The 13,665-nt window shown below is 44.2% G+C and overlaps 1 protein-coding gene across 1 annotated transcript in view; it reads right to left on the minus strand.

Moving 5' to 3' along the window:
* SPOCK1 (SPARC (osteonectin), cwcv and kazal like domains proteoglycan 1) overlaps window positions 1-13,665 on the minus strand; it is a 521,167-nt gene that overhangs the window by 124,714 nt on the left and 382,788 nt on the right. Inside the window, exon 5 of the mRNA XM_032157971.2 lies at window positions 6,104-6,230. Within this exon, the coding sequence (XP_032013862.1) occupies window positions 6,104-6,230 (127 nt within the window). The remainder of the gene's footprint in view (window positions 1-6,103; window positions 6,231-13,665) is intronic.

Consider the following 13,665-nt stretch of genomic DNA (forward strand, 5'->3'; position numbering starts at 1 on the left):
CTGAAATTCAGATCATTGCTAAGACCAGCTATAGCTTCCCAAATACCTTTTTAGATGGTTTTCTATCCATCCCCGTACCCTCTCTGCAAATCCAGGCCTCCCTCACACCAGGCATAGATGATTCCAGGAGGCTTCTCACAGTCACCCTGCCTCCAATCCTGCCCCAGCCATGCCCACCCTGCAGCCAGTGTAAGCATACTCAAAAATATAAACCTTTGGTAGGTTCCCCAATACTCTTCAGGTAAAGTCCAAACCCCCTCATGTGGCCCCTGCAAAATGTGGCCCTTGGTGTCTTTTCCAGCCTCATTTCTACAGCTAGTGAACCCCTTTCCCTACCTCACATGTGACCCAGCCACACTGACAGTCACCAGTTCCTTCAAGGTGCCATGCTTTCTCTCACCTCTTCGACCCCCTCCTCCCTGACTGAATGAGCTCCTGTGCCCCCAGCTGTTACTCCCGTTGACTCTTTCCAGCCTTAAGATCTCACCTGAACCATCGCTTCCCCGAAGAAGACTGCTTATACCTCCAAACTGGTTGAAGTGGCCTTGCTCTGTGTTCCTGCAGCTTCCCAAATGTCCCTTATCTAAACACCTATTCTAATGAAAGGAGACTGCTTTTCAATTTGTCTACCTTCCTTGTAAGTTCCATGAAAACCGGGGCTTTATCTATTTTGTCTTTTGCCATATGCCTAGTATTTAACACAGTGTATGGTACAGAGGAGGAAATAACTCAATACATATTTATTGAATTCCTGAATTCAATAAATTCAGAAATTTACTTCAGTCTTCTTTGCCATAAAAATGCAGTATCAAGAGTAGTTAAGAAATTACTAGGGTGATCCTTACTGCCTGGAAGCCAAGCGAAGGGTCAGAGTCTATATCACACTCTCAAACCAGCTGCAGTATTGGCCTTCCATTTGTCAATTCCCTGTAGTACCCTTCTGTTCCTTATCTTTTATGGATTGTGCTTTATAGTGTCTGAATAAACATTTATTGCCATGTAACATCTTATATCCCTTCATCTCAAGACTCTATGCCTTCCTGTGCACTTTATCTTTGATCCTGGGGGAGTCACACAGCTCTGAGTGGTGTCCCTGGTATCGGGGCATTAGAAGAGGCCTGCTGTAGACAAAGACTCCTCAACGCATCCTCCACTTCTAGGAGCCTCTGACTATTGGGGGCCCAGAAGCAGAAGGAAAGCTTGTTTGATGAAACCCAAGGACAGATACCAGCATCAAGAACAGGAAGATGCTCAGGTTTCTTCTTCCAGCTGCCCCGGTGATGCTCACACAGCCATGGAACCCATCTTGAAGGAGTGAACAATTCACCTGGAGAAATGTGATTATGTATTATGGAGTGTGGGTTTCCCTGGTGATGATGGGACAGGGACAGTAATATATTTTTGCCAAAACTAATTTTTATGATTTTGACTTAATGACATTGAATCACCTCCAACTACACATGCATCATGGTCTCATCTGTCCTTTGTTCCCTGACACCAATGATCCAAAAAAGGTTCTAACTCCATGGGATGGGAAGTCATTTGCTCCTTTACAGTTAACTAATTCACTCTTATTAATTGAGCATCTACTGGTGGTCTCCAACAGGTTTGTCTCTGAGACTAAATCATCTTTTTGAACCTCAGTAAATAAGTGGCCATGTATTTAGGAGCAATGTCTCAAACACTCCAGTAGTAAATCCAACGAGACTGAAATAGCCCCCTTGGAAGGAAGCCTTATAGAATGCCACAGGGGTCTAGAATTGTCCTCTGCTTCAGAAGTCTTCAGCAATCAACACACAGCTTCAGATTAAGTAATATTTGCCCCACTATGTTAAGAAAGAGAAAACACAAACTTCTAGATGTTCACATAAGACAGAAGACTAGCACACTAATGCCAAGAACCAACACCCATGCCATTTCCCACTGCAGCAGTGCCCCTCCCACCACTGTTTTCCCTTTATCTTCCAATAGAAGTGAGCAGATCACAGATACCAGGCAGGAGACCATGGGTGTAAAACTCCCACTATCCTTGTCTTTTGGGGTTTCGGTATATCCTATTTGGAATATGGGAGAAGAATATTACAACCTTTGGTAAGACGGCTTTAGACATCTTCTTCTGCCCCAGGAAAAGGGTTAAGCAGGTCTGGGAAACTGAGAACTTGGTCAGGCTGGTGCAGGAATCCAAAGACACTAAAGGAACATCAGGATGCTGTTTGGGAAGGTCTGAGGACCAGGCCCAGCAGTATGTATATGCCACTCCTCTTATGAAGAATCAGAAGTCATTGCAAAGGGGTCTTCCCAATCCTTCTCAAACCAGCTATTAAGTACTTGTAAGCAGGCAACCTTCCCATATCCAAAAAGGCAACTTTCCTGCCCAAACTACCCGGAGGCTTTGACCAGCGAACATTTCCAGAGCTATTCCCTGGGCAACTGACAGCATTTCAGCCATGTCTGACAGGTTGCCACTGCTCTTTGCAGATCAAGGTTCACAGGGAGCTGGCATTTTAAGCTCCTCCTGCAAATGAGAGGCAGAGGTGAGTGAGCAGGTTTTTACTGGGGTTTGATGTACAACACGCCACTTGCCCAAACAGTCCTGAGTACTCAGACATCTCATGGCTCATCTCCAGTCTCAGGCTGAGGATCAGACAGTTTGCTCCAGGGCTGGAAGGAGTAATTTGAACAGCACAAACAGGATCTTCACAAAGAGAGAAACATTGCAAGGAGCTGCTAAGTCTCTGCCAGAGCCTCAGGTTGAGTGTTCAGCTAAGCAGCTTGGCCCAGGATAGGGATGGCTTGTTTTTTTCTATTGGAAAGCTCTCTCCACCCCACTGACTCAAATCCAAGTTGAGTTACGTGGACTGGAATCTCCCCATTCCTTCTCAGCTAGACTCTTTTTTGGCTCCTTTCTTGGTAATGATGTTTTCTGAGCAGTCACTATGTACTACACCCCATGCCTGAGCAGCCACTATAAACGGTCTCTGCCTCTGGGATCTCACATTCTTAAGGCAATTACAATACCGAGTATCCCTCAAGCCTGGAATTGCCAAATCATCTTCTCACCTTCCAGGCTGGCTAAGTGTCCCTGCTTAGACGGTTTCGATATCTTCCCTCTCCTCCTTATCTTGTGTCTCTCCACAGGGGCAACCTTATGGTTCTTCAAACACCTCACACTGACTTACTGCACTGGCCCATGCTATTTTCTCTATCTGGAACATTCTACTCCTCCACTCTCAGTTTAAAGGACACCCCCTGAGAGACACCTTCCTGGATCACCATCCCCTATAAAACAAGTCTCTCTCCAACCCTCTCTTTCAGAACTATGCTTCGTAGCACTTACTAAAATTTGAAATTACATATTTATTTGCTTGGTTACCTATTTATTTCTGTGTCCCCTACCAGATGGTAACTTCCAAGTGAGTAGGAATGGTGCCTGTCTTATTTCCCACTGCCCTCACCCCATGTTTTGCACAGTGCGTACAACAACTGCAAGTGTTCAATAACAGCTGCTGAACAAATGAATGAAAGATTCTTTCCACGGTGAGTGACCTGGAGCAAAAGGGGGCAGGCTCTGGAGGGCCCCGTTAGTAACGATAGTGGCAAGGGAGAGCTAGCCGAGCATTTTTAGCAGAGGAGACACACAGACTTTTATTACAAAAATTCCCCTTCTTCGGATATGTGGAAATTGACTTTGGGGTAGCAGGAGGGGCAGACTGGAGGCAGGGAGACCTATTAGAAGGGTTCTATAAACACTGATATCCTTGCTACTAAAAGTGTGGTCTGTGGACCAGGAGCTTGGCCATCACCTGGGATACTGCTAGAAGTGCAGAATGTCAGACCCTGTCATCTCAGAATCTGCATTTTAACAGCATCTCCAGATGCTTGTTTATACACCTAGGATCTGCACCCTAAGTGAAAGACAATGATGGTCTGATCTGCCTTTGGGAATGGGGGATAGAAATGACTCATCAGTGTCCCCTTTAAATCCACCATTCCAGACATGGCTAGGGTGTCAAAAGCAAGTCCTGTTACTACAAACTATCAAAAATGTTGAATCTACTAGGGGCTAAAAAGAGTAAGGGGATGGGGAAGTGTGGGTTTAGTTGAGCTGAGATGGGCTATGGCTATTGAGAAAGGCTATAATCTTGGACAAAGAATTTCTAACTCACAGAACAGGTCTGGAGTTAGAGAGTTAAGGATTCCTGAGTCTGGCCATGAAGAAGAGCCAACTCTTTTATTCCCACTATATTATAAATTTCCCCAGCACCTAGCAAAGTGCCTGGCACTAGAAATGGATCAAATGATGCCTGTTGAATGAACCAAGGAACCAATCAAGCAATGATATGCTATTGAATCCTAAAGCCAGACATATGTACCTTTCCACTTTCCTGTTTGTGAGAAACACATTTTTCTTCTCCTTTGTTAGAAAAATGTGAACATCTGGGAGGATAAAACTCAACTATTTTTTTTTTTTTTTTTTTGAGACGGAGTCTCGCTCTGTCGCCCAGGCTGGAGTACAGTGGCGCAATCTCGGCTCACTGCAAGCTCCGCCTCCCGGGTTCACGCCATTCTCCTGCCTCAGCATCTCCGAGTAGCTGGGACCACAGGTGACCACCACCACACCCGGCTAATTTTTTTTGTATTTTTTAGTAGAGACGGGGTTTCACCATGGTCTCGATCTCCTGACCTCGTGATCCGCCCGCCTCAACTATTAGTGGACAAAATCATAAGGATATATGACCCATGCATCACAAAATCGGTAGGGAAAAGTGGCCACAGCCTCTAAATAACCCTGTTAAGTCTCTGAGGACAGCAAGCAGTGAGGATCATCGTGAGCCTGTGACATCTCCATGGTGTGAGGGTCAAGGTGGTGAGGGGATCACAGAGAACAGAAGTCACCAATTGTCTGTGCAGTGGGAGCATGACAAGGAGGAGGTCCCAGCAGAAAGGCCCAAGAACCATGTGGCAGTGTGGCCAGGAGTCACCACGATGTCCCGTACAGTAACTCTTTAGTCATGGGCTCCACTCTGCAAGTTAAACCTTACACAGAAAAACAGGAAGATAGATGAAAATGGTGTAGCTCTGGCTGGAGGAGATGGGGAGGGCAAGAGCTCTACTCCCACCTACCATGTCTTACAGAAAACCCTGACACACGCACCCATATGCTGGCTCCTTTGTGTCTAGCAATGTTAGACCCTCAGGGGATGGTTGCTGGATATGAAAATGAAGAAGCAAACTCCCATCAATTCTACGGTTTCCCTTTAGTTCATTATCCTGGTGAAACGTACCCATTCTCAATTACAAATGGCCATACTTCACCCAAGGAGAGTTCCAAGAACAAATTATCACCTCCTTTCTCTACTTCCATAACCCCTGCCTCCCTGCCTGTAAATCCTATTATTAGAGCTTAGGTGAAATGCCCCTCTAGAAGAGGCTTTTCCTCATCCTTCCAATAGAAACAAAGCCTTTCCTCATCCCTCCAATAAATATAAATAGACATATTTTATCCCAGCCCCTTTTTCTATGAAACGATTTTCTTTTTGACGGTTTGAGTTAAAATGACCTGTCACACACTTGTCCCTACGCCCATTCATCTGTGAATCCCTGAGGCATACCCCAGAAAAGAACAGTGCCTTATTTGGGGCCTGTGCAGGGCCAGATGCATTCTAGATGTGCAGTAAGTGTGGATTAGGTGTGCACTGACATCACACCCCTTCCTTCCATTGCACTGGCACAAGGCAGCATCCCGAGCCCCCCTTACTGGTTTGCTCCCCATCAGTTGAGCTATATGACTTGCCTCTTTTGAACAGCTGGCTATCCCACCTTCTCCAGGAAGCTTGTCTAGTTTAACTTCAGGATCACACGCCACTCTCAGAACCATCCCTTCTTCTTACCCTCCAACCAGCCCGTTTACACGGGATAGAATATTTTTATTTTGCTTGTCTCCATGGCCAGAGAACATCTCTGAGTCTGCTAATGCAGCAGCTTCTCAACGGCAAGGCCTGGAGCCGACCACGCTTCCCAAATCCCAGTTTTGGCATAGAGACGTGTTAGAACAAGCCGACATGAAGTATTTTTGATAACACAAAAAGACAAGAAAACCAACCTTGGACGTGTAGGAGTGGCCATCCGAGCCGCAGACCATGGCTGACTGTGCCGCGGGACAGGGCTTGCACTTGACCAAATTCGAAGGTCCAACCCAGTGTTTGTGGGCCACATTCCCCTTCTTTTGCCTGAAGATGAGAAAAAAGGGGACAAATTAGTTGAAGCTCCAGACCCTATGGGTCTTTCCTCTAAGTTCCCAGAATAAAAGGAAAAATAAATAAAGGACTATCCAACCAGGCCAAGGGATCCTGAGGGCCTTAGCCAGCACTTCCATTTGCTCCAACTCATTGACAGGAAGCAGAGGATTTTGTCCCAGAAGCAGAGATTCAACAAACCAGATGGACTGAGGAAAACAATGTAGCCATTGAAAACATGACTACTGACATGGGAAGATTTTTACAACACACAGAAAAAAAAAAAAAACAAACAGTGAGGGAATATGGCTTAATCAGCCCCGATACCATATGTGGCATATCACGGGTGCCCAAAGAACAGCACCCCAAAGTCTGAGACTCTCCTGGGGCTCACAGGCAGCCTTGTGTGTGGAGGATGCACAGGCAACTCAATGAGTGCTTCAGACAAAAGCACACTTCTGAACACAACTGAAAGACTTTATCACAGCTGTAGAAAACTATCTCTGGATATATTTTAAAGTAATTTCAGTCCAGCTTCCAATCTGCCATTTGATAGAGGCTCTGAGGTGATGTCACTTTCAACTGTTAAAATAATCAGAATTCTACTCTTTCATTCCAGCTCAAGTTTCCCCCCATTCTAACCTTTGTCATAATGATAAATGGCGCTATTAGGATGGCTTATGTCCATGAAAGGAACCCCATCACTATATCATAAACCACTGAAATACAGGCCTGCAGTTACTGCCACCCTTCCTCTCTTAGCCGAAGCTGTTCTCCAAGCAAACCACTTGCAGCGACTCCCAGGGCCCTGGGGCTGAGTTCTGGTTGAAGGATATCCGTCTCTGGATAGCCCATCAATCAGGCAATTACTGTGCCTTTGAAATGTTTGGCACTGGCCTTCCTGCATGATGATTAGTGCTTGGGCTCTGGAGTCAGAAAGTACCAGTTCAAATCTCAGCTCTGTCATTCACTCACAGTGCAACCTTGGCAAGGTATTTAATGGTACAAATCTCAGTTTCTTCATTAGTAAAATGGAGGAAAATAGAATTGACTTCAAGTGGATATTATGAAGATTAAATGAGCTGATGTATCTGAAGTACTCAGCAGAGTGCCTGCAAAATAGGAAGCAGTAAAAATGGTAGCCATTATTACAATTATTACTTGCCCCCACAGGTGGGGGTATGGAGGATGAAATTACTATAACCATAGAAATGTGATTAATCCTCAGTCCCCAGGCTTGGAACAGCATTTAATTTTCAAAATAATTCATGGAAGCAGAAGAAGGAAATATTTTCTACCAGGTGTGGAATGAATCTCCAGTCCTCAGGAATTCAGGTTTGGTATCTAGGGTAACCTACCCTCTTCCAAATGAAGGAAAGTGAGCAAGAAAGAAAGATGCATAAAGCCAAGAGCACCATTAATTTGGTTCTTATTCTACCTCCATCCTACTCTAGCAATTTGGGGGAGGCGGTAGGAGGAAAAAGGTCTGTTTGGGGAACAAGCTTTGAGGGTGACATCAGAGAGGATCAACAGGTACCCACAGCACAGCACGTGGGGCCCTCAGAGATCCTAGGCTGGGCAGGCCACAGGGCTGAGCCTGTCTAACAACAGGACCAGAGAAGAAAGTCTTATGAGTGTCCCTTGAAATCACCTTGCTTGTTCAACTTGCTTGTCTTACTAGTGGGGAAAACTGAAACTCAATGAGAGCCAGAGTCTTGCCTAAAGTCATGGAGCTGATCAGTAGCTAGATTTGGGATGGCATGCACGCAGCTGTAGAGAGTGTCCAGGGATGTGTCTCTCTTCTTTAGCCCATCTCAGCCCAACCTAGATTACCAGCTTGAAAATTCTTTGAGGGCACCCATATGTGTGTCATTTGGGGTCTTCTCTCCAACACTTCACTGCTTTCACAGCTTCTGCTCACCTTGGCTTTGCCCTCTGGGATTTTTTAAAGTCTATTATTTGCATTTATAAATTACATGGGCATGAGGTCTCCTATTATCCTTCATCAAACATACGGTACTCTTGCAGGATTTGTTCTAGACTACTGGTAAAGGGATGGTGGGTGGGACTCCTTGTGGTGAAAGAGCGGGCTCTCAGCATGGGGTTAATCTTAGGGTATGTGATTCCTTCAGCAGAATATTAGACATTTATCATCATTCACACAGCAGATTGTCTGACACTGATAATTAATCAGCAAATGCAGGAAGTAGTTCTGGCATCTAGCAGCCCTGCTCCTGGGTCAGTCCCCAGTGTGCATGTCTACAGCTGAAGCAATTCTTGTTATGAGTTCCCAGAAAGGGGCTATAAAGTCCAAAGAGTGGGCAGCTTTGCTGGAGCAGACATAACCATGTACAATGATGCCCTAGAGGAAAAAAGCCTGAGGGAGCTTAGCCAATGTCAGGGGAGGGAGACGTAAACACTGAACCAATGGCTTTGAAGAAAAGATGGAACCAGCTATCAATCACCAGTTAATGACAAATCATCTCTATCACTGGACCTGAACTTCACCATTAAAGTAAGTTCATTAAAGGGAAGCAACGAGGTGAGGCTGATTGGTGCCTATCAGAGGGCCTGGTGCATCCTGGACGCTAAAGGTATCCCTGTAGGGTGACAGGGGGTCGGGGGGGTCCCTATGTGTTGACCACTGCAGTGGTATCTTAGCAGTTAATCACAAAATCACAGAATGTCAGAACAAGAAAACACCTTAAAACTACTCTACTTCAACAACTTTATTTTCTAGGTGAGAAACCAGAGACAGAGAGGAAGTGACTTTCCCAGTGTCACCGAGAAATATGGCGAAGTTACATCATCTAAATTTGTTAAACGGAAGTTTTTCAGGAAACCAGCATCAATCTGGGACTATTTTCATCCCGTTTTGGCATCTGTACTTTCATTACCAACCTTCAGTTTTATAAATAGTCCTTTGAAACATTGTTCCTGGCTCTATACCTGCAGAGGAGCAAGCTGGACATACTTGATATCAGGTGGTTATGAATTATGCCCAGGTAAAACCACCTTTGACTTCTCCTAGGACACCTTGGGGGCTCTGGGCACAAAGGCCAAGCCATTCTGAATGCTCTCAATTCTAATGAAACAAGAATACCTGTTAGATGGGGGCAAACTCAGCTGTTGCTTACCTCCACAAGGTAGGACTCTAGTGGAGATGGCACATGATTCTGAAGTCTCTTTCCAGAGGCCAAGTATGTAAAGTTATGTACAAGTATATGTGAGCCCAAGGAAGCATAACTTCCCTGGCTATTGTATATTTTAATCCCCACAATTCAGTGCAAATCATAAAAACTAACTAACCCAGTCAAGGCAAGGGACTAAGATTTTTAACTCGAGATATTTCCATTCTTGAGTCAATGAAGAGTGAAATCCAATGAAGGTATCTTGATGGGACTGTTATACCCAATGTCACAGATATTTGTCAACTGGGGTGACACAACAATTTAGTCTGAGAGCAGGTTCTGTCAGCCTTCTCTCATTGGCCAGCAAGCCCTAAATCCACCCCAGCCCAGCTGGTCCCAAGGGGCAGCCACATTTCCTGCAGGCTGATGGCACCACACACAAAATCCCAACCCTCAAGCCCTCCAAGATGGCAAGAAGACAGATAATCAACAGATCACTGGCATTTCTTATTCTTGTTCAACTGTATATTCTCCATCTTTTTTAAAAAAGTATACTCAAATTCCCAGAATTATGTTTGTGAAGCAGAGGAATGATTTTTAGGTACAAATCTGATCATGTGATTCTCCTGCTTAAAACCTCTGTCTTCAGCTGGGTGCGATGGCTCATGCCTAACATCCCAGCACTTTGGGAGGCTGAGACAGGTGGATCACCTGAGGTCAGGAGTTCGAGACCAGCGTGGCCAACATAGTGAAACCCCGTCTCTACTAAAAATACAAAAAATTAGCTAGGTGTGCTGGCGGGCACCTGTAATCCCAGCTACTTAGGAGGCTGAGGCAGGAGAATCACTTGAACCCGGCAGGCAGAGGTTGCAGTGAGCCAAGATCATATCACTGCACTCCAGCCTGGGCAACAAAAATGAAACTCTGTCTCAAAAAACAAGCAAACAAACAAACAAAAACAAAAACACACAAAAAAACCCACTTCTATCTTCTCCCTACCTCCTAGGGCATAGTCTTCACTCCAAGCTTAAGAATTAAACTGTCCCAGCCTACCTTCACAGACTCCCTGTCTACCTGCTCCCCTCCCCAACACACACATGCACACTGACCACGACCAACACCAATTTTTGCTCCAGCCACTCTCAGCCGTTTCCCAGAGCCAGCTCTTTCCCATGTGCCATCACGTGAGTTTTCCTTGACCCACATTTCTCCCCTCCATTCACCTTTCTCTGTGGCTTGGCTAAAATATCAGTTCCCCAGGAAGCCTCCTAGGTCCCTCCAAAGGCAGTCAGGCTGCACTCCAACTCCACCATAGCCTAGTGACCACTTCTGGTTGGGTTCTCTGACTAATTTCCAAGCAAGCACCTTGATTTAACTTGACAAAAGGTTAAGAGGTTATTATTATTCCAACAGGACATGGGGCACTGGGAAGCCCATGCTGGACACCTCCCTCTTCCTGCTCACACCAGTTTTCCCTACCATGCCGTCCTATTAAGTTCTACCTCCAGCCAGCCATATTTACCACTTAAGTGTCTCTTCCACGTGTCATGCAAATTCAAGTCTATAGGACTGGACAATTATTTTCCGTCTGCATAACAATGTCTATTCCTTGTTCAAGCTTCAAATCCATTGCTTTCTGTGAAGTCTTGCTGACCCTGTAAACTTCATCCCAAGTAGTTAACCATGACATTTTTATTCCAACATTATAACCTGTTCAGTCCCAACTGTGGCATTCACTACAATGTGAAAGTTCTTTTTGTGTCTATCTTCCTCAATATACTGTGTACTCCTTAAGGGAGGTGACTGGGCCTTAATCATGTTTGTGCTTCTGGTACTTAGAAATAGGGGAACACTTGGCACATGATCCTACTCAGTCAATAAGTGAACATATTAATTTGGACCTTTAGAACTTTCTCCTTTTATTTCTGGAAAATGTTAGCACTATGACGAAGACAAAAATGATGTGTTGTTTTAATCAACAAGAATTCAACAGGCTCTTGTTTCCAGAAATCCTAATTCTGACTATGAAAAAAAAATTTAGCAAAAAAACCCACAAAACTCTAGAAACAACTGAGAAGTGGGTGGAGGGAGCTCCCCTGTGCATCAGCGGGCTAAGGATTCCCACACTCTAGAAGTCAGACAGTTTCCAAAGCTGCATGAGGGCCTCTGATGATGTGATTCCAAACTGTCATCAGATATTAATCTTCAGGATTCAGGAATGATAAATCAGAATACTGAAATAATGTTTTTCTATATTTCTCACAATATTTTATGTTTTTTAAATAATCAAGAAATATTAAGTTTAGTAGTATTTATAAAGACACGCAGCCTAGAGCAAAAATTCACACACTGGGAACTGTCATCCAACATTATTGGGTAGTACTCAATTAACATAACATTTGGATCTTCTAACAAGTTAACAGTACTGCCCAGAATCACATGTTGATATTGTCAAATTGAAGACTCACTTTGCTATAAAACAATTCTTTGGAACCCCACTCAGAGGATTTTTATAAAATATACTATTGAAACAAATCTATTCACATTCATCTTATTTATAAGAACAACTCTCCATGAGTGGCTGACGGGACTATAAGCATACTCTTTTAAGATGGCAACAGCTACGAGCAAGGTGGACTGCCCAGGTCATAACCCCTCTCTTCAACGTGCTCCTGTCCTGGTTCCTGGGAATGTCAACCTTAACCTTCAACTCCACATGTCAGTGATTCCCACTCTTGCTTTAGACTGGACCCCACTAAGATATCCCCACCCTCACCAACCCATGCCCTGTTACCTCCCCCACAGAGGACACCAAGGGAGTCCTTGATGACATCAATGTGACCCAGCATTTCACTTGACCATGGCATAATGGGGCCACAGCCAGGGCCCACAGCAAGCAGGTGGCAAGACAGAGTAATTTTTTTTTTTAGCAATAAATACATGTACAGGTGTAAATTTCCTGACATAATCCTGCTGAATGAAATTCAACAATCTGTGTCAAAAATATTTTAATAATGGGGAAAGTAGCTTCTAAAAATGTGTAGAATTGCTGACTTTTTCTTTCAGTCACTGAAGGAGGGCCATTTATTTTACTCAGTACACTCTACCATCTACCATGTTTGTATAACTTTAGATAAAACTGTTTTTGCTCTGCATATGAATAGCTGTTGAAGGAGTAAAGCAATTCCAGATAATGAAGACCAGCAGCAGCACTCCACTTGTTTCGTGTGGCTACTAAATGCCGGTCTAATTGCCCTGAACACATCTCCTTGATTCCTCACGCGTAGCAACTACTCTGAGGGTAAATGCTATTAATAACCCCATTTTACAGATGGAAAAATTGAGGCATACATAACCAGTCCTAGTAACTGGACCTTCTTTTCTGTCCTGTCTTTGTTCTCTTATCACATCTCTAAGACAGAGACCTGTCAGCTCAAAGGGATGAACAAACCCACCAGGTTGTTTCGAAGGATTACATGCATTTTACTTTCATGTTACTATCAAATTGCCTATTCAAAAATAATATTGAATTTGTTTGCCAAATCAAAACTAATTGCTTCTAAAGCAGATAGTTAACATAGCGGCTATTTTGAACCAGAGACAAAATAATGAATGTTAATTGAAATGAAAAACATGTTAACCATTGAAATAATCTGTCATGTAAAATGATGCTATAATTCCTCTGTTGTTAGGGTTATTTGAGTCATTATACTAAGTCATAAAATTCACAGGAAGAGCATAATGGCCTGTGTCATTTACAAAAGCAGCTCTGATGAAAGAGACTCCCACGAGAGAGATTTTCCATTGTGGGCTATGTGGGCTCACATGTCTCCCTCCTGTTCCAAATGAAGAAGATCCCAGACGTGAGATCATATCCAAAGAGTCCAGTTTTCCTAACAAGGCAAAGAGAACTGAAGAGAGTGACTCCTATGTGCCTGAGGGTGTCCCAAGCGCTACTGGGCACACAATGGTGCAAAAGACTTGCTGTTTACAGAAGCTGAAATTTAAAAGGACAAATATGTAATAATAACAATAACAGCAGCTAAACATTTACTGAGGCCTTATTATGCCGCTGCTGCTACTACTGCTGTTACTACTACCCATAATAGCTCACATAACATGTGTCCAGGCCCTAAAACATACCAGGCATTGTTTCAAGCCCTTTATTTGATCTGTCCATCTCCTCCTCTCAACATTCCCAAGAGGGAGAAGTCAAGGAAGGGCAAGAGAATCTGTTAGGGAGGGGTGAGTTGGGGAGATTTCATGGGAAACCAGACCTGGGGTGATGGGAAGGACCC

The sequence above is a fragment of the Hylobates moloch genome, unplaced genomic scaffold, assembly GCF_009828535.3.
Source record: "Hylobates moloch isolate HMO894 unplaced genomic scaffold, HMol_V3 SCAFFOLD_6, whole genome shotgun sequence".
In the NCBI taxonomy this organism is placed as follows: Eukaryota; Metazoa; Chordata; class Mammalia; order Primates; family Hylobatidae; genus Hylobates; species Hylobates moloch.